The sequence below is a fragment of the Mustela nigripes genome, chromosome 15 (genome assembly GCF_022355385.1).
Source record: "Mustela nigripes isolate SB6536 chromosome 15, MUSNIG.SB6536, whole genome shotgun sequence".
NCBI lineage: Eukaryota > Metazoa > Chordata > Mammalia > Carnivora > Mustelidae > Mustela > Mustela nigripes.
The window spans coordinates 53,271,031-53,291,644 of NC_081571.1; the positions used below are offsets into that span (position 1 = coordinate 53,271,031).

A 20,614-nucleotide genomic window follows, 5' to 3' on the forward strand; every position below is an offset into this window, starting at 1 on the left:
TGTTTTCTTTTAAAAATTTGGATATAATCATTTTTTCCAGTTAATATCTTGTGTTCTTATTACAGGCTATTCGAGTCACTCATGAGACCAGTGCCCATGAAGGTCAGACTGAGGTATTTCACATTTTTCAAAACTTTTCTTGCCCTGTGTAAGTTTAACCCTGGTGTTGTTGTGTGGCATGTAGTTTTAGAAAATCACTTGGACATTCTTTTTCCTTAGAGGGAATCTGCTTATGTAAAACTAGTCATGAAGTAGCTCAAGAACATGTATCAATAAGCTGTTAATAGGCACTTTGATATTGGCCATCACAGTTTGATCATTTAGAAGGATTGCAGACTGTGGGCGGGTTGCAGCTTCCTTATTAGATTCTTCCTACTTGTGCAAGTGATTTGAGAAAAATACCTGCGTGATAGTACAAGCAGATGAACCTGTAGGATTTTCCAGACTTTTAATCATGCCCAACCTCCAGCAAAAAGCCCCATCATTCTCTTTGCTCACAAAATTTGTTTGGGGGCAAAAAGATTTCTGCCATCTTCATTCTCATAGTAGTTCTTTACCTGGGTCACCTCTCCTCTCCTTATTTTGTCTCTCTCTCTCTCTTTTTTTTTCTTTTTTTTGTTCTCTTGGTTTCTCTCATTCTCTCATTCCCTCTCCATTTCTTTTCCTTCCCTACAAGCCTCATGTTCCTACTCTTGGAGGAAGTTTGTCAAAAGGTATTTCAGTCAAAACAAGTAGAGTTTAATTAAAGTCGTTTGGTAAATTTATAACACATTTAAGTGCTAACAACAGAGAATTAGAGATTTTCTTTTCTCTTATCCATGTGTGACTTGAAACCAGGTTTTTTCACATACAGAGATCCTATTGCCTTTGTGCTTTAACAATACTTGGAAAAATACTTGAAAAATATCTGATCTAAAAATACTGTTCTTAAATATAGTTACTATCTCCAAAAAGGGGTTTTTAGTTTTTTGTTTGTTTTTTTTTTTTTAGGAGAAAATGATTCAATACTGTGATATAACTGCAGTTTTTCATAGATTATACTGGATAACTGAGTGTTTAGAATAAAGCTGTCTAGGAATTTAAACACAAATTTTCCCTATAGTGATATTATAACGTCTTGTTTGCTCTCAAATTCTGTTTTCAGGGGTGTAGAATATTGCTTTTTGACTAAGTTTATGCACACATACACACACACACACAGCATCTCTAAATGACTGTAACACTAGATTGGAAATTAATGAAATGCTCCCTTTTTTAATTGCTTTGTATAATCCTAAGCATGTTCTTCATCTTCATTATGCTTTGCTTTCTTGTTGGTAAACTTATAGTATTAAAATTAGCAATGATGATGATCAGCATGAGATTATTATAAAATATGAAGACAGTAATTTATAGTAGAGCTATTAAATGCTTTAATACATGTTTACTTCAAAAAGTTTTCTCTGCGATACCTTCTTTTGCCTTCTTTTTCATGGCTTTATCCATGTCATGCTTCAGTAATTGTTTTTAGATGATGTTCACAGTTTTTTCCAGACCTAAATTCTACTTTTCTTCATCTTAATTTTTTTTAATTTTCTTCATCTTTTTTTTTTTTTAGATTTTATTTATTTATTTATTTATTTGATAGAGAGAGAGAGAGAGAGAGAGGAGAGACAGTGAGAGAGGGAACACAAGCAGGGAGAGTGGGAGAGGGAGAAGGAGGCTTCCTGCTGAGCACGGGGCTTGATTCGGGACTTGATTCCAGGACCCTGGGATCATGACCTGAGCCGAAGGCAGACTCTTAACGACTGAGCCACGCAGGCACCCCTCCACTTTACTTCATCTTAATCTTAAACTTTTAGATATTACCTAAATGACCTGAATGACCACCAATATTTTAGAATGCACTCGTCCTTGTTTGAGCTTATTATGTTGTACTTTCAACTTTTTCTTCCCTTTATTCTTCCTGTTTCTTATAATAGTTGCATCATACATTTTCCCCATTATCACTAATCAAATACGAATTTATTTCATTTCTTCCTAGAAGATCAGCTTCTTATGTAGATTTTCAATCTTAATCTTTATTTTAATATTTATTCCTTTTTACATTGTTCTCCTGGATTACTTTTCCTGAATTGTAACTTGATTATTGTGGGTACTCAGATTTTTCTGTTTTGTGTGGTTTTTTTTTTTTTTTTTTTTTTGTGATTTTCAAGGTGAGGTGGGGATAGAAGTTAGGATTTTCTGGACAGCTTTTTCTAAATTTACTCTCAGAAAATTAATTGCTTTTGGTCATTTTGCATCTCCTATAGTTGAGGATCACTGCTTGATTGACCCTATTTTTTTACGTATACTATATACCCAAAGTGTATTGGGTGAAAAAACGAAAAGTGTTTGAGAACCATTCCCCAAGCATATATAATAAATTTCAACTTCTTTAGCCTAGCTGTATTCAAGGTTTTCCCAGCCCTATCCTTCCAACTTTTCATCAGTGTTTTCTCTTTAAATATTTCTCTCTGGCCATCCCTCACTTAATTGTTGTTATGCTTTACCTCTTGCAGTATACTCCTACTAAAAAAATTCCTTTGACAATCTCTGTTTTCCCTAATTCTACCCATTCTTCAAGATTTGGCTTAAATACTACCTTCTGCATGAAACAATCCATTCCTTCTATTGGCTTTTTTTTTTTTTTTTTTTTTTTTAATTTATCTAACAGACAGAGATCACAAGGAGGCAGAGAGGCAGGCAGAGAGAGAGGAAGGCTCCCTGCTGAGCAGAGAGCCCGATGTGGGGCTCGATCCCAGGACCCTGGGCTCATGACCTGAGCCGGAAGCAGTAACCCACTGAGCCACCCAGGCACCCCTCTATTGGCTCTTTTATATGACTTCTATTATTTGCATTTAGCTATTTTCATTTATTTAAGATGTATACTTTTTCACTTTTTCTCCCTACATTTTAACAGCCCTGAAATTAGGATGTAATTTTACAGTTAATGTTGTAATTTACTTGCTTACCTGTGCATAAAATGTGACACATCACATAACAACTGGTACCTTATATTTGATGAAATGGGGTGTCATATCTACTGTATTACTGTGGCTCTTAGACCTAGGATTGGTATCTGGTTCATTTGGATCTGCTCCAAAATACCCAACACCATCCCTTGCACGTGGGCACCACACATACTTATTATTTCACCATAATTCCCTTAGAACTATCTTTAGTGATGTAAGAACTAAACAGCAACAACAACCCCCCCCATCCTTGTTTTTTCCATAGTTCTCTGTGTAAACAAGATATACCCATTAGCCATTTTTCTTCAATAGGGCACTACTCTCATTTTGGGAAGGGTTCAGTTCTTTGTTGTGTGGGGCTATTTTGTGCATTCCACGGTGGACTATAAATTACTGTATTTTTGTCACTGTTTTATTGACGCCCACTCACTGAGGAAACAAAAACCCACAGCATACATTTTCAAATCCAGTCTGAACCAGCTTAAAACAATTGCCCCAGATACTATTTTTGTGATTGTCTCATTTAAGGTTCATCTGCCAAGATGGACGTAAGAGTTTTTGACATATTATTATCTCCATTGTCTCTGTATTCTAGCACACTGGTTTTTGTCAGTTCCTGGAAAACAACCAAGTCTTTAAGATTCATATTTGTTTGCTTGGGCTGCCATAACAAAATATCAAAGACTGGGTGGCCTAAGCAACAGAAATTTATTTTCTCACAGTTCTGGAGGCTAGAAGTCAATATCATGGTGCCATCAGGGTTGGTTTCTGGTGAGCCTTTCTTCTTGGCTTGTAGATGGGTATTTGTGTCCTTACCTGGCCTTTCCTCTGTGTGCATATGGAGAGAGGGAGAGAGAGAGAGAGAGAGAGATTGATTGATCTGTCCATCGATGGAGTGATCTCTGGTATCTTTTCTTCTTTTAAGGACACCAGTCCTATCCAGTTGGATCCCACATTATTAACCTCAATTATGCCCCCGAAGACCCTAACTCCAGTTGGGGGTCAGCACTTCAACATGAGCATTTTGGGGGAATGCAGTTCATCTGTAACACCATCTTAGTGCTTTCTATTGATTCAGTACTCTTCTGGAAATATCCCTCCTATCTGTGTACTTAGCACCTTATCTGTGAGGTCGCTTCTTAAAAGTCATTTTTTCAAAGAGGCTTTTCTTTTATCACTGTTAAATATATTCACTTCTGAATTTTCTGTCATAAAATCCTATTTATTTTCTTCATGGAACTTTTAAGTGATTTGTAATAAGGTGTTTTGTTTATTTGTTTTTTGTTTACTTACTAGACTATAAGCCCCATGTGGTCATGGGCCTTGTTTGTCCCATTCACCTTGAATACCCAGGACAGTGCTTGGCATGTATAGGCATATATGAGAAATTGCATATACAAAGGTAAGGAACACAGGATATAGGTTTGTATGCTGACTCCACTACTTTGTAGCTCAGACAAGATACTTTCCACAGCTGTAAAGTGGAAACAGTAGCATCTACTCTATGGGATTGCTGTGAAGTTGGATGGGTTAATCAGGTAAAGTGTTTAGAATAGTTCTTGGCATGTAACGGACCTTCAGTAAATATTAGGTGGTAATTTTATTAGGCATTCAGAAAAATGAATATGGATGGCGGAGGATGAGGCTCTAATATGGTCCAGATGAGGCAGAGGAAGAAGTAATAAGGTGAAGCTCGATCAAGGAGGGGCTTGGATTTTATAGGCAATGGGGAGTCACCAAAGATGGTGCATTGAGTTTTCAGCATATCGGGTTTAAGGTGAATTTATGAGTCATCTGTGTAGAAGTTATATATGGAGCCTAAAGCTTCGGGGAGATACCTGAAATCTTTTGTATTTGGGTAGTAGTTAGAACCTTGAGAATTCTATAGAGGGAGAATAGTGGTGGACCACAATAAATCCCAGGACATGTTGGTATTAAAGGAAGTGGTTAGAGGAAGAGGAGACAGTAATAATATGTAATCGTAATGGTAGTCATCATTGACATCGTTGGTACTCTGTCAGAACATGTTCATGGAAGTAGGACAGGCAGGAGCCTTAGTGCATGTAGAGATTTGTAGACTAAATGAGAGATCAGTAAGTCAAACCACCCAGATGCAATAGTGTTTTCAGAAGATTGGCCTTAATATGCTACTATTGGCCAGTTGTCTGTTTTCTTGTATGGTTTTCCCTCTCCCACCATCCCACCATAATACTGAGGCATACTTAGGCATACTAAATTTCTAATCCAGAAATTTAGACAGTAGCCCCACCTCACTTATGTTTCATTAACCTATACTGAAAATTATTGCTTTCATTTTTCACTTAAGATAAAAGAACAATGAGCTATGAGGAACTTAAATAATGTGTTTTTAAAATTGTGAACAAGTATCAGTGATACAATAATGGAAGCAATCTACAAGTCCAATGTGAAGAAAAGAAAAAAATCCAAAAAGGTATTTAATTTGCCTTTAAACTGTACTTTTATTTTGTTGCTGCTTATCTAAAAAGCACTTTCTAAAGTTTGTCATTTGTCCATATTAGTCTGGGAGCCAGTCTAGATAAAAGTAGAGATCTTCTGACTTTTTACAAAAGAATAAATTTATTTTACTGCTCAGAACCCTCCATTCAAGTTTATAATAATAAAGAAAAGTAATAGAAGGTGGCACTGTTGTTTTATTTATGGTTTTAAATAAGCATGCCAATATGGAAAGTGTAGCAAAAATGCTTTTTGATATATATATATATATATATAAAAATATATATATATATATATTAAAAAAAGATAAATTTTAAAGAAAAGATTGGAAGTATAATTATATACTTGGAAGTATATATATATACTTCCAATCTTTTCTTTAAAATTTATCTTTTTTTTAAGATTTTATTTATTTTATTTGAGCGACAGAAATAACGAGAAAGAGCACAAGCAGGGGGAACAGATGGCAGAGGAAGAAGCAGGCTCTCCGCTGATCAGGGAGCCCAATATAGGGCTCAATCTCGGGATCCTGGGATCATGACCTGAGCTGAAGGCAGACACCCAACTGATTGAGCCACCCAGGTGCCCCCTCCTTTTTTTTTTTTTTTGAGAGAGGCAATTGGGAGAGTCAAAGGGAGAGTGGGAGAGAGAATCTTAAGCAGGCTTCATGCCTAGCATGGAAGCTGACTTGTGGCTTGATCTCACAACCCTGAGATCATGACCTGAGCTGAAATTAAGAATTGGATGCTTAACTATGGGAGTCACCCAGGCACCCCTTTAAAATTTATCCTTTTTTTTTTTTTGTAAGATTTATTTATTAGAGAGAGAGAATATGTTTGTACAAGTTGGGGTAGGGGGAAAGGTGGAGAATGGAAGGAAAGAATCACAAGTAGATTCCATACTGAGTTCAGAACCCACTCCAGGGCTTGATCTCATGACCCATGGGATCATAACCTTAGCTGAAACCAAGAGTCAGATGCCTCTCAGGTACCCCCCTTTTAAATTTATCTTTTAAACAGTTAAGGAGCAGCTGGATGGCTCAGTCAGTCGGGTGTCCCTTCAGCTCAGGTCATGATCTCAGGGTTCTGGGATGGAGCCTACACAGTGGGGAGTCAGCTTCTCCCTTTTTCTTTGCATCTCCCTCTGCCGTTCCCCCTGCTTGTGCATGTGTGTGCGCGCATGCTCTCTCGCTCTCTCTGCATCAAATAAATAAAGAAATGAAATCATCAAAAAGAATCTTCAAAAAAAGATCAAAAAATTTTGTGGGATTTTTTTTCTTTATATTTTATCTTTATATCTTTATCTTATATTTTTATCTTTATCTTATTTTTATTTTATCTTTATCTTTATATTCTATCTTTTCTTGTCTCTTCAAGACCTCCTCATAAAAAATTCTTTGTGGCTGTGTATTACCATGTGAATGAATCATAATTTACTTTGCATTTTTTTAAACTTTGGATATTTGTTTTGTTTTCAGTTTTTCAAGTTAAAACTATAATTTCATTAAATATCTTTATTCAAGTATTCATTCTAGGTTCTTTAAGTTACTTTTAGGTAGAATATTGAGACAAAGGGATGAACGTTTTTAAGATTTTTGTTAGAGAATATAAAATTGTCTTTCTTTCATTTGATCAACCACATAACCTGTCTGAGCACCTATAATGCCAGGCACTGTTCTAGGAGCTGCATGTACAAAGATGAATAAAACACATTTTGTGTCTTTAAGGATCTCTCACTTCAGTGGAGATAGCCTCAAAAATAACCCTTGCCAGGGTTAAATTCTATTTTTAAATTTTAGCATGTGTGATAGAGGAAAATAGTAAGTGTGATTGCTAATGACAGTTCAAAGATCTTTAGGAAAAGTTTACAGAATGAATTTAAATTGTAAAATTAAATTGTAATTTATTTATGATGAAATATGTAATAATATATTCTGGTTAGTGTTGTTGTCCTGTAAGAGGAAGTTTAAGGTTAGGTAAGGTAAGCAAAGGGTAACTTGTGATTTCAGGTATGCATTCATATATGTATACATAGTTTAAAATGTGTGTGTGTGTGTATTTAATTTGCTTTTTGGCACAATCAGTGCAAACTGTCAGTGGAGGAAAACAGTGTCAGGTTTCATTTTCATTATTGTAGAAGTATGGTTTCCATGGTTTCATTTTACTCTGCAGTACAGTTTTGAATGATTTTGATTATGTTAGAATTGGAGTCAATTAAGATATTCACATTTATTTCTCTTCTTTAAGGTTTTTTTCTTTCCTGTCTTTGAAAGAAGCTAAACCAATTAGGAAGAAACTTAGTTCTTATATAATGTACAGTTTAAGTTCTTTATATTCTTGGAAGAATCAGATGGAAACAAATGGAACTCTGGTGAAAAGTATGCTTTTTAAGTTGTATAGTCCACTTTTGTTAAGAAATCTGAAATTGGCACTTTCTGATTTTTTTTCTACATTTACTTTCCGCACCTCATTTTCTTTATTCCATTCCAACAAGACTTAAGGTTAATCTTTTGGGCAACTTCATTTTATTTCATTCTTAAAATTGAGAAATTCTCTGTAACACCTATCCTAACTTCTTATACTTTTGCCTCCATCTCTTCTCCATCTCCATCTTTTTTTATTGCTGTCATTCCTTCTGCATATCATTACCCAGATAGAGGCATGATTCAAAAGTATATGTAAAGTTGAGTGGAGGAGCTGAATTTGAGGGAGGGAGTACAAATTAGATTTATTCATAATTGGGAAAATGTTATTGGAGTGGTTCTTTTCATTCCTCTATTTTCTTTTCTTTTTATTTTTTTTAATTTAAATTCAGTTTAGTTAACATAAAGTCTGTTACTAGTTTCAGGGGCAGAATTTAGGGATTCATCAGTTGCATGTAATACCCAGTGCTCATGACATCACGTGCCCTCCTTAATGCCCATCACCCAGTTACCCCATCCTCCCACCCACACCCTCCAGCAACCCTCAGTGTGCTCCCTGTAGTCAAGAGTCTCTTATGGTTTGCCTCCCTCTCTGTTTTTACCTTTTTTTTCCTTCCCTTCCCCTATGTCCAACTGTTCTTTTCTTAAGTTCCACATATGAGTGAAATCATATGGTATTTGTCTTTCTCTGACTGACTTATTTCACTTACCATAATACCTTCTAGTTCCATCCACATCATTGCACATGGCAAGATTTCATTCTTTTTGATGGCTAAGTAATACTCAAACACTAACACCATGTCTCCAATCATGTAATCAGTCATTTGCTATCACTAAAAAATGATTATAGATAGATTAAATTAGTTGTTGAAGGGTAAGAAATGTAATTACTACTCTATCCTGTTTATGCTTTTCTTCCTCCCTTCTTAGATTAACAAGTGCTTTGCCCTAAAGTGGATCAAAATATTCTTTTCTTTCTTCATCCTCTTATTTATTGGTTTTTGGTTTTTGTTTTTTTTTTTTTTGGACAATATGAGGGTTTTGGAAATAGAGATATTAAGCTATTACTTATTTTAAAAGAAAATTCTTAGACTGAACTCAGGAATGTACTCTTTCAGATCTGACTGGCCCTAACCCTTTGTGTAAAAATGTCTTCAGCAATAAACTAGAGTTAAGGTTAGGTTTGGGATGGTGAGGTTTTTCTGTTTGTTTTGTTTTAAACCATATCTTTCCAAAATGGAGGATAATGCTAGGATTTAAGATTCTTTTCGTTTGTAATAAATGAAAACCTATTCTCACATTGCCCAAAAAAAAAAAGGATTTCTGAGAATTCATTTGGCCAGCTTAACAATGGTAAGGCTGAATTTAATAGGACATGTACAGATATAAGTCATTATTTTAATAGAGATTTCTGCCATGGAGAATTATAAATTGAAGTGAGAAAACACAGTTGTTAAAACCAATAGAGGAGGGGCGCCTGGGTGGCTCAGTGGGTTAAGCCTCTGCCTTCGACTCAGGTCATGATCTCAGGGTCTTGGGATTGAGCCCCACATTGGGCTCTCTGCTCAGTGAGGAGCCTGCTTCCCTCCTCTCTTGGCCTGTCTCTCTGTCTACTTGTGATTTCTCTCTGTCAAATAAATAAATAAATTCTTAAAAAAAAAAACAAAACCAATAGAGGAAAAGTCTTTTAAGACATTCTTAAATGTGGCCATCTTGATTTATTAGGTGAGCAAAATGAATACATTTGCTATTATGCAGATTTTCCATGGACTATATGGTGGTATTTTGTGTATTTTGATATCTAGCCCATGTTTCACTTTGACTGCTTTGACTGGATACTCCTAGGAAAGTTTGCATCTTTTGCAATCTTTGAATCTGGTTTTACTTTCCTATTTTAAATTTGGACCTTACATTTAGTGTAATCCAATGTATTGTATGGATAGTTACTAAAAAAATCTACAGAACTCCATTTAGAATTAGTTTATGATTTTTTATTTTAAACTTTTCAAGTTTTATATATGCATATGTGTTCTCATGCATGTGCACACATGTGCTCATACCTGTATGCACACACATTTATATTTTACTTCTTTTCATAGCATTTGGCAGCCCTAGGGAAGTTCCTAATTCTTTTTCTGTCCGTAGGCCATTTTTTTAAACTCAGTGGTATTTCTAACATCTGAAAGAACGTATATCTGAAAGGATATACATTCGGGAAATAACTATGAAATTTGATTGTGATCAAGTACAAATTTTATCAATCGGTCGATAAAAGGAATCATGATTTCTAATGATCATATAATGAGAAGCTAAAATTATTTTTAGAAGTTGAATTTCATTTTTTTTTTAGTATTTTATTCCAATTTCTACCCTGTGAAGAGAAGGAGATACTGTGAAGAGAGTGCACATTGTTGTCTACTAGACATGCACAGATATCAGAGAGCCCGATGCAGGGCTCGATCCCAGGACCTTGAGATCATGACCCAAGCTGAAGGCAGAGGCTTTAACCTGCTGAGCCACCCAGGCGCCCCCAGATATAGGTTTTAAAGCCAAAAAATTCTCGCTGTGAGGTGACTGGGATGCTTGGAGTTAGGCATCATTTTGGGTGCCGCAGTGTTAATTGAGGAAGTTTTCTTTGTAACTCTTTAGTGTCATTTATAGGTGAATAAAAATAGAAATTGAGGTGCTTAGTAGCTTCCAAATATTCTCATCTTCTTTTTTTTTTTTTTTTAAGATTTTATTTATTTATTTGACAGACAGGGATCACAAGTAGGCAGAGAGGCAGGCAGAGAGACAGAAAAGAGGAAGCAGGCTCCCCGCTGAGCAGAGAGCCCAATGTGGGGCTCGATCCCAGGACCCTGAGATCATGACCTGAGCCGAAGACAGAGGCTTACCCACTGAGCCACGCAGGTGTCCCTATTCTCATCTTCTTAATTCTTACTGCTTTTGAAAGTATGTTTGCCATCTTATTTTAATGATTAGTATAGTTATACTGTACTAATCCTCTAAATTCCTTAAGATTCATATATGTTACCCCATTTTATTGGTGGAAAATCTGAGAAATTACGTGTTCAAGGTCACATAGCTAGTAAGTAACCATGATTTGAAGGCAACACAATGTGTACGTAAATCAAAATCCTAACACAAAAAAGAAGAAAGGGAGGATTTTTAATTTTAAAGATTTGTTTTTATCCTAAAAGCAAACTTAAATACAGCTAATAATTTTTTATTTAAATTCAATTAATTAATATATAGTGTATTATTTGTTTCAGAGGTAGAGTTTAGAGATTCATCAGTCTTAAACACTCAGTGCTCATTATATCACGTAACCTCCGTAATGTCCATCACCAAATGACCCCGTTCCCCTCCAGCAACCCTGGAGGTTTGTCTCCCTCTCTGATTTCTTCTTCTGCTTTTCCTTCCTTTCTCCTTTGCTTCTCTGTTTTATTTCTTAAATTCCACATGTGAGTGAAACCATATGATAATTGTCTTTCTCTGATTGACTTATTTCTACAGCCAATTAATACAAATATGTAATGTATTATAACTGTCCAGAATGTGCTGAATACTTTATTCCTTGTTACCCCTATATCTAAGTTAGCTCTTAGTAGATATTTCCTTATATTAAACATAAAATCTCACCCATAAACCAAGATAGTCTTTTGATTATCATATCATGTATATTTCAGAAAACAGTAATTATTTTAAGTATCTACCAGCTAATGATCCCTTCATGTTCAGAAAATTACATGGTTATAATGATATTTTTCTTAATAATAGGATGCCCATTAAAATGAGAAGATGTTTTGGGTGTAAGCCAAAATCTACTTCATTTATTTTAGCATTTTAGAATAATTCAGATTTGAGCACTTAAATAACCTACCAAACCCTGATTTCTTTTCCTTTTTTTTTTTTTTAAGATTTTATTTATTTATTTGACAGAGATCACAAGTAGGCAGAGAGGCAGGCAGAGAGAGGGGGGAAGCAGGCTCCCCGCAGAGCAAAGAGCCCGATGTGGGGCTCGATCCCAGGACCCTGGAATCACGACCCGAGCCGAAGTCAGAGGCTTTAACCCACTAAGCCACCCAGGTGCCCCCAAACCCTGATTTCTTAATAGACAAATTCTTTTAGGCAGACCCCCTGTCCCCTTTTTTAAAAATGTCTGTATCATTTCTTTTTAGCCATTATAGTATTTCTAATTCCTTGGTTAATGTTAAACAGTTTAAATCTTTTTTTCTTTTTTTAAAGATTTTAATTGTTTATTTGACAGACAGAGATCACAAGTAGGCAGAGAAGCAGGCAGAGAGAGAGGAGGAAGCAGGCTCCCTGCTGAGCAGAGAGCCCAATGTGGGGCTTGATTCCAGGACCTGGGCTCATGACCTGAGCCAAAGGCAGAGACTTTAACCCACTGAGCCACCGAGGCGCCCCTAATGTTAAACAGTTTAAAGAATAGTCTTCATTTTTCCTACACACAGAGGCGTGTTTTAGTTGAAAGAAGGTAATTTTCCTTTTTAAAGGGACACACACTCTCCACCTTTTTATTAAAGGTTTCGATCATTTCTTTTTAGTCTTCATGTTTTTTTATTGTTATTAAACAGTTTAAGGAGCAATTGACTCATTTTCTCATATACAAGGTAACATGCATGTTACCTGTGAAGGAAAAGTAATTTGGCCTCGTAGGACCCAGGAATTTTGGTTCTGGGTTTTTTCTTTTCTTTTTCTTTTTTCTTTTTTTTTTTCTGAACTATTTATAAGTTTTGGAAAACAAATTCTTGAATTGTGCTTGGAGAATACAGATAAAGATAATAATAGATTTCCCTCTCTAAATCAGATAAATTAGTTGACAATTGATGGGTGAGTGGATTTGTATGTAATGAGAACACTGAATTTAGAGCCAGGAGTCATGTGTTCTGCGTCTCGCTTTGACGGTCACTAGTTGAATGCTGTGGGCAAGTCAGTTGAGTCCTTTTGCTTCTGAATATTAAAAAACCCCAACATTGTCATGATATACTCACTCTCTGTATTTTATTTTATTATTTTTTTGGTGTTTTATTTTTAACTCTGAGGCTTTAAGTCGAAATGAGAATGCTTATAAATCTCTTAAAATGAATGTTTATACCTAATTCTAATTTATTAAATTCCTAAGAGTTTTGCAAAGAGCAAAACATTTACTCTGCTTTTAAAATGCCTGGGGTTCTGAAAAGTCTATTCTAGATGTTTCCAAACATCATGTAATAAAGAGATAGATTTATAGTATATGCAAAGTGTTCTATATACATAGGTACATTATATGGTTGCATTACCCACACAGCAGAGGGGATGCAGGTTCAATGTTAAAGTCCTGGCAGGTGTTGATGTTTTTAGTAATTTTAGTGAAATACGTAATTTTTAGCAATTTTGGATTCCTCTATCAGAACTGAAAAACCGAGGGAATGAGCTCTTTATTATGACTCTTCTGAAAGATTCAAGAATAAATTATACATATTTGATCTTTTCCAATTAGTATGGAAGACAATGAAAAATCAGATATTTAGTCTCAAGATTCAGTTTACAGTTTAAATTTTCATATTTTGAAAGGAAGCCTGGGGCGCCTGGGTGGCTCAGTGGGTTAAGGCCTCTGCCTTCGGCTCAGGTCATGATCCCGGGGTCCTGGGATTGAGCCCCTCATCGGGCTCTCTGCTCGGCGGGGAGCCTGCTTCCTCCTCTCTCTGCCTGCCTCTCTGCCTACTTGTGATCTCTGTCTGTTAAATAAATAAAATCTTTAAAAAAAAAAAAAAGGAAACCTATCTTGGCTTCTTAAGCATTTGTATTGACAGTTAATATGAAAATTTAAAAGTTTGTGTAATTCTTTGTAATTCTAGGAAGAAAGCCTAGGAGTTTTAAGAATCCGTAATTGCATACTTCATATCAAAGTTATTTCATCTCTTGAAATGATATTACGTGACAACCTCTTCCTGAATTATCATATAAATTTTTATTAGAATTGAAAATATATATGATGTATACTGTTATGTCTAAATTATGAATTAGATTATCTTTAGAAATCATGTTATTAGAGAAAATATGTATATATTGTATTCATTTAGCATTAGGTAGAAATAAATATGACTAGACTAAACATTTAGAATTAATGCTTCTAACATTTAACATCTTAATATGTTCACTTATTTATTAAAAATAATAGTAAGCGGCACTTGGACTATAAAATAGCTTTCCTGCCCAAGACCTTTTCAAGGTGGTTAAAAGTAAAACAGTCATAATACAGTATTGTACCATCCTATTTTTTATTTTCTACAACTTAAAAACATAGCCAGATACAGACACACATTCATACAAACTTAAAGTGTGGAACTCATTCCACACTGTGTACTTTTTTCATTCTTTTCTCTTATATAAGTTTACATTGGAAGATGTGATGAGTAAAAAAGGCTAAAATCACCTATGGATAATCTGATAGAGCTTAGACAACAATTGTATCTCCATTTTTAAATAGAAATGATCATAATTTTTACCTTATAGGGTTATTGTGAGGGTCTATATCATCTATAGTTTAGAACATCTGGTATATAACGATAGTCACACAATGTTAGCTATTACTATTATTCATTGGTGAACATATTAAAGATACTTGTGTGAACATATTTATAGTGGTTTGTAAATGTAGAAAACTACAAACAACCTAAATATACAATAATATATATATATATATATATATATATATATATATATATTTATGGTTCATCTATCTAACCATATTTAAAAAATAATATCTCGCCTTGAAAAATGATAACAGATACATACTTATTGGGGTGGATAGATGCCCAAAATATATAGATAGTGAAAAAAGCCACATGAAGCATATGTTCCCTTTTTGTAAAAAGAAAAAAAGAAACAGAATGCTAAAAAAATTTTAACAAATTGCTAAAGGCCAAGTATAGACTAGTATATAAATTATAAAATTGCTATAAGGGGCCCCAAAAGGGAAGCTTTCATTCACTCCACAAACCTCACTAGTACTTATAAGATAGACTAAGGACAAGACTAGAGAGAGACTTAAGGTACAAACCCGAGGAAGGGAGCAATTTCTACTTCAGCTAAGGCTTCAAGCCTTGGTTCTTCTCCCTTACAGAACAAAACCTAAAGATGCTAGGACAAAATACCTTCTTTGGGTAAGGGAATAGATAAAACAACTTTTTTGGGGAAGGGGCAGAAAACGAGAGAAATAGTCGAAGGAGGAAAGCCTGGTTCTTGATACCAGGGATAGACAGACTAGCTATAATGGTAGAAGCAATGGCTAAACCAGAATAATAAAGAATATTTCTGCCTTGCCACCATTAAAGACCAGTAAGCACCAATAAACAAGTGTCAAAAGTGTGTGAGTGAGTCAAGAACAAGGAGAGAGACCTCCGAGCCCATGCTCTGAGAAAAAGCCTAAAGCGGTGGGTGGAACAAGAACACTGAAAAAGAAAGCATCCAACAGTCTAGCTGCTACCCTAAGCACAAGGTAATGCTAGATGAATTTTAAGCTGGTAGGTTGCTGAGGTTAACCGTAGCACAATAAAACACAAACCAGCTCAACTCCTGACTAGACTGATTCAATTCCACACACTAAAGGTGTAGCAGAAGAGGTATGCCCATACTCAGGCATAAAAAGTATTTACCTCAGTCTGCTCTTACACAGGATGTATAACTTTTAACCAAAAATTACAAGACAAAGAAGAAACAAGAAAAACAACAATACATTGTTATTAGACAAACCAGTCAACAGAATCAGAGTCGGATATGATCCAGATACTGGACTTGTCAGATATAGTTTGAAATAACTATAAATAATATGTTAAAGACTCATGAGAACAAAGTGGACATGTACTAACAAAGAGGGAATATCAGCAGAGAATTGGAAACTGTAAGAATCAACTGGAAATGTTAGTAATGAAAAATATGGTATCAGAGATGAAGAATTCCTTTCATGGGTCTACCAACCAGAAGACTTCACAATATTGAGGGGAGAATCAGTAAATGTGAAGACACATCATACTCATACTAGACTGCAAAAGCAAAATATACTGCTGGTGGTAGGGGTACCCAGGGCATCCAAGAGTTGCAGGACATTTCAAATGATCTAATACATGAAAAGAGAATCCTAGAAGGAAAGAAGAGGTGAGGGTGAGATGGGGACATGGGACAGAAAAAATATTTCAAGATCTAATGGCTGCTTTTCAAAGATAATTAAAGACCTCAGATCACAGCTTCAAGAATCTCAAAGAGCACTAGGTAGGATAATACCCCTATCCTCCGAAAACCAAACACACATATACACTGAGGTACATAATACTCAAACTACTGTAAACGAAAGATAAGTAGAAAATGTTCAAGGCAGCCAGAAGAAAAACATAGGTTAGATACAGAGGAACAAAGATAAGAATTACAGCAGGCTTCTCATGAGAAATTATGCAAGCCAGAACACCATGGAATGATATTTTTAAAGTGTTGAAAGAATTAAAACAAAAATATCTTTCAAAACTAAGGGACAGGGCACCTGGGTGGCTCAGTGGGTTAAGCCGCTGCCTTCGGCTCAGGTCATGATCTCAGGGTCCTGGGATCGAGTCCCCCATTGGGCTCTCTGCTCAGCAGGGAGCCTGCTTCCCTTCCTCTCTCTCTGCCTGCCTCTCTGCCTACTTGTGATCTCTCTCTGTCAAATAAATAAATAAAATCTTAAAAAACGAAAACAAAAACTAAAGGACACATTGAAACAACCCAAAAAGATTCATTAGCAGCTTACCTGTATTACAATTTGGAGCTACACAAAAACTTGGGGAGGGCTGGAAATGGAACAAGGGAAGGTGAATGTAAAATAAATTTTGTTCTTTTAAAAAATTGCTTTACAAGATAATTAACTGTCTAAATATAAAGTAGTAGCCGTGTATTATACATTTATAGCATACATTAAAATATATGGCATTAGCACAAAGGATGGGAGAAAGAACTCAGAATACTGCCATAAGGCTTTTAGATGACATATGGTGTAATATTATTTGAAGGTGCACTGTGACAAAAGAAACATTTTAAACCCAAGGACAATTACCGAAAAAGAAATCTAAGCAATAAGACAATAGTACATATAAAATGGAATCATAGAAATAACCCCAAAAAAGGCAAAGAAAGAACAACAAAGAACAGATGGTGAAAGTAGAGAGCTGACAAGATGATAGGTTTTAAGTCAACCATATCAATGATTACATGAAATTAATAAAATATAAATGGTCTTAATGTAAACCCATCAATTGAAAGAAGGATTATAATTGGTAAAAAAGCAAGAACACAATTATATGTATCTACAAGAAAGTCACTTTAAATGTAAAGACTTGGAAAGATTTAAATTAAAATAATGGGAAAAGATATACAATGAAAAGAGCAATCAGAAGAAAGCTGGAATAATATTGAAATTAGGTGATGTAGACTTTAGAACCAGGAATATTTTACAGTGATAAAGGACATTCTAAAGATAAAGAGATCAATTCACCAATAAGATATAAAGTATGTATTTGTAGCTGAAAATAGAACCTCTAAATATATGAGGCAAACACTGGGAAAACTGAAGGAAGAAATAGACAAATGCACAAATATTTGGATATTTTGGCAGTCTCCTCAGTAATCAGTAGAACAAGTAGACCCAGAAAATTAGTAAGACCTTAACATAGAAGACCTTCACAATGTTACTAAACAACTTGACCCTCTTAACATTTATGAATATTCCATCCCCAAACAGCTTAATACACATTCTTTTCAAATACACAGGAATGTGCACCAGGCTACACCATATCCTGGATCAGGAAATTAACAATTTTCTTAAAAGTGGAAATCAGACAAAGAATGTTTTCTAGATTAATGAAATTAAATTAGAAATCAGCAATGAGAAATATCTAACAAATTCCCAAATATTTAGAAGTGAAACAATATACTTTTAAATACTTCATGGGTCAAAGAGGAAGTCACAAAGGAAATTAGAAAACATTTTAAATTGAATAAGATTTTTAAAAAATCAAAATATACAGGTTTCAGGTAAAGCAGGAACTGGAACTCTTTAACATTATGTGCTTATAGAAGAGAAAAAATAGGAGTTACAGAAAAATCAATAGCACTAAATGCTTATAGTAGAAAAGAAAAGGCAAGGATTCAAGATAAATTCATAGTATTAAACGCTTATAGTAGAAAAGAAAAGATCTTTTCAAGTCAGTAATCTAACATTTTAAACTTAAGGTAGTAAAAGAAGAGCAAATTAAACCCAAGTCAAACAGAAGGAAGAAATAATAAAGACAAAAGCAAATGTCAATGAAATTCATTATTATACTAAAGATCCTGGCAGGAAAGCAAAAAGAAGAAAGGTCATATGGGTTAGAAAGGAAGAAATAAGTGTTTGTATTCATAGCATGATGTTTTTTATGTAGAAAATTGTTTATTTAAAAATGGGGGATGGAGACTGTTGAAATGTTAATGTCATAAAGGACAAGGAAAGACTGTCGGAAATACTCCAAGTTAAAGAATACTGAAAAGACAGGACAAGTAAATTCAGTGTACCTGTTCCTAGGTCACGAGGGAAAATGCTCTGAAAGAAATGAATAGGTCAACTAACAAATTAAAATATGGGCAGACTAGACAAGATATTATAACAATCTAAAATTATGAAGGTGGTAACTACACTGCTGTTATGTAAGAGAATTCTCTTAGTCTGTAGGAAATACCTTAAGGGTAAAGGACCATGCTATATGTAACTTACCCTAAACCCCCAAATGGTTCAGGAAAAAAATTACATAGAAAGAGAGCATAAATGCAGAGCGAATGGGAGCTAGGATGTTGTGGGCAAAGAGTTCAGTGCTTCCTGTGCTACTTTTGTTTTTGCAACTTTTTAGCTTGATTTTTTTTTTTTTAAGTTTTTAAAAGGTTTTTCAAAAATGGCAAAAGAAGAAGGTCAATTACACTTGAAGGGAAACTGCTTTTCTCCCAGTAGGAAATTGTGAGGGATTAGGTAAGGTCTGCTTATAGGAAAGATAATGTTTGCTTGCTTTTTGCTATAAAACACCATGCCGCAAACTCAATATTCCTCTCCTGGAATGCAGCTCTCCTTGTGTGCAGCCATCCACCTAGGCCCTCTGTGTCGCCCTCCCGTGAGCGTGAGCGCATGCAGACCTGTAGATGATCGTGCTCCTGGCTGTGCTAGAAGTCAAGTCCCTTTTCTCTGACCCAGGCATCCCAAGTCTTCTTCCAGCATCCCTGGAAAAGTAACAGGCCAGCTCTTTTGATTGAAAGGGTAAAATCAAATCCTAGACCCGGCGGTCTAGTTCTGTGAATATGTCTTCCTTGTCCCTATTTTCTGTTTTTTCTGACACTGAATTCTTGACCAGGAATCCCTTTCCCATTTCACCTCCCAAACCTTCCACATTCTTTCGGTATTCACCTTCCAGTTCTATTTCTAGCCTAATAATCTCTCCTTCTTGCTCAGAAGATTGTTGTTTCGTTCCCCTGCTCATTAGTCATCTCTCCTTCCCTTTCTTTCTTTCCTCCATTTCTTCTCTCTTCCTCCATTTTTCTTCTTTTCCCCATTCTCTTCTTCCCTTTCTTTCTCCTATTTTAATGTAACCAGATTGAATATGTCAAACTTCTGATTAGACTGTGTCTGTAGGAGCAGACCATTTACTCTTGTATAGAGCCAAGAGGATTTATTTATGTATTTCTGGTTGACTGGTTCTTATTAAGAGCCACTAGTTTTTTAAACCCTTATTGCAGTGATAGCTTTATTTTAGGTTACTGTACTGTTCCCACAGATTGAAAATACTAAGAAGGATCACAGAATTTTTAGGGTTGAAAGAGTCCTAGAAATCATTTGGGGAAGACCCCTTCATTTTCCTAAAGAGAATAAGTCATGGTTAGTGAATATTATCGCTTCCCAAGGACTCATAACACTATTGTTATTGCTGCTTCTCACTATGGTTATAAATGATTATAATTTTTTCACACTGCCTTAAACTTCTATTTCATGTACTGGTAATATTTATTGGAGGTAGCAATCATAAAATTAACATTTGGATTACCATTAATAAGTTACTTATTGTAAGCATGTGCCTTTTGTGAAAAACTGTTGGGCCAGATTCAACCTTTGTGGTTGTTTGAAAGCATGATTCTCAAAATATCTAATTTTAAGAGGATTGTACCTCTCCTCATTAGAATCTGGTCTATTAAGTTAGTTATAAAATCTTTCCCTTGGAAAATGAGGGTCCACATCAAGGTGATTCTACACAATGGATTCTAGAACCAGATTTCCTGTATCTGAATCCTATCCCTGTCGCTTGCTAGTATAATGTCCTGGGTTATATTATTTAACCTCTGTGTGTTCTGATTCCTCATTTGTAAAATGGGAATATGGTACCTGTCTCATGGATTGCTGGGAGATTAAATGAATAGATAATGTAAAGTGCTTAAAAGAGTGCCCAGGACAAAATAAACGGTACATATTTTAACAAACACTGTTGATTAGTGAAAGATGGCTAATAGGCTATGGTAGTTTCCATTTAACTTGTCAGTGTAAGTAAAAGAATACTTTTTTTTTTTTTTTTTTTTTTTTTAAGATTTTATTTATTTATTTGACAGAGAGAGATCACAAGTAGACAGAGAGGCAGGCAGAGAGAGAGAGAGGAGGAAGCAGGCTCCCTGCTGAGCAGAGAGCCCG

General features: G+C 35.2%; 1 protein-coding gene and 1 long non-coding RNA gene across 5 annotated transcripts in view; one reads left to right on the plus strand and one right to left on the minus strand.

Annotated features, from left to right (window-relative positions):
* The window catches only part of UCHL3 (ubiquitin C-terminal hydrolase L3), a 59,518-nt gene that overhangs the window by 14,850 nt on the left and 24,054 nt on the right, over window positions 1-20,614 (plus strand). For all 4 annotated transcript variants that reach the window (XM_059377835.1, XM_059377832.1, XM_059377834.1 and 1 more), the window contains one exon: window positions 66-113. In XM_059377835.1, coding sequence (XP_059233818.1) covers window positions 66-113 — 48 coding nt within the window. The remainder of the gene's footprint in view (window positions 1-65; window positions 114-20,614) is intronic.
* LOC132002726 (uncharacterized) overlaps window positions 3,547-20,614 on the minus strand; it is a 49,571-nt gene continuing 32,503 nt past the window's right edge. Inside the window, exon 4 of the long non-coding RNA XR_009399985.1 lies at window positions 3,547-3,821. This is a non-coding gene — a long non-coding RNA (uncharacterized LOC132002726). The remainder of the gene's footprint in view (window positions 3,822-20,614) is intronic.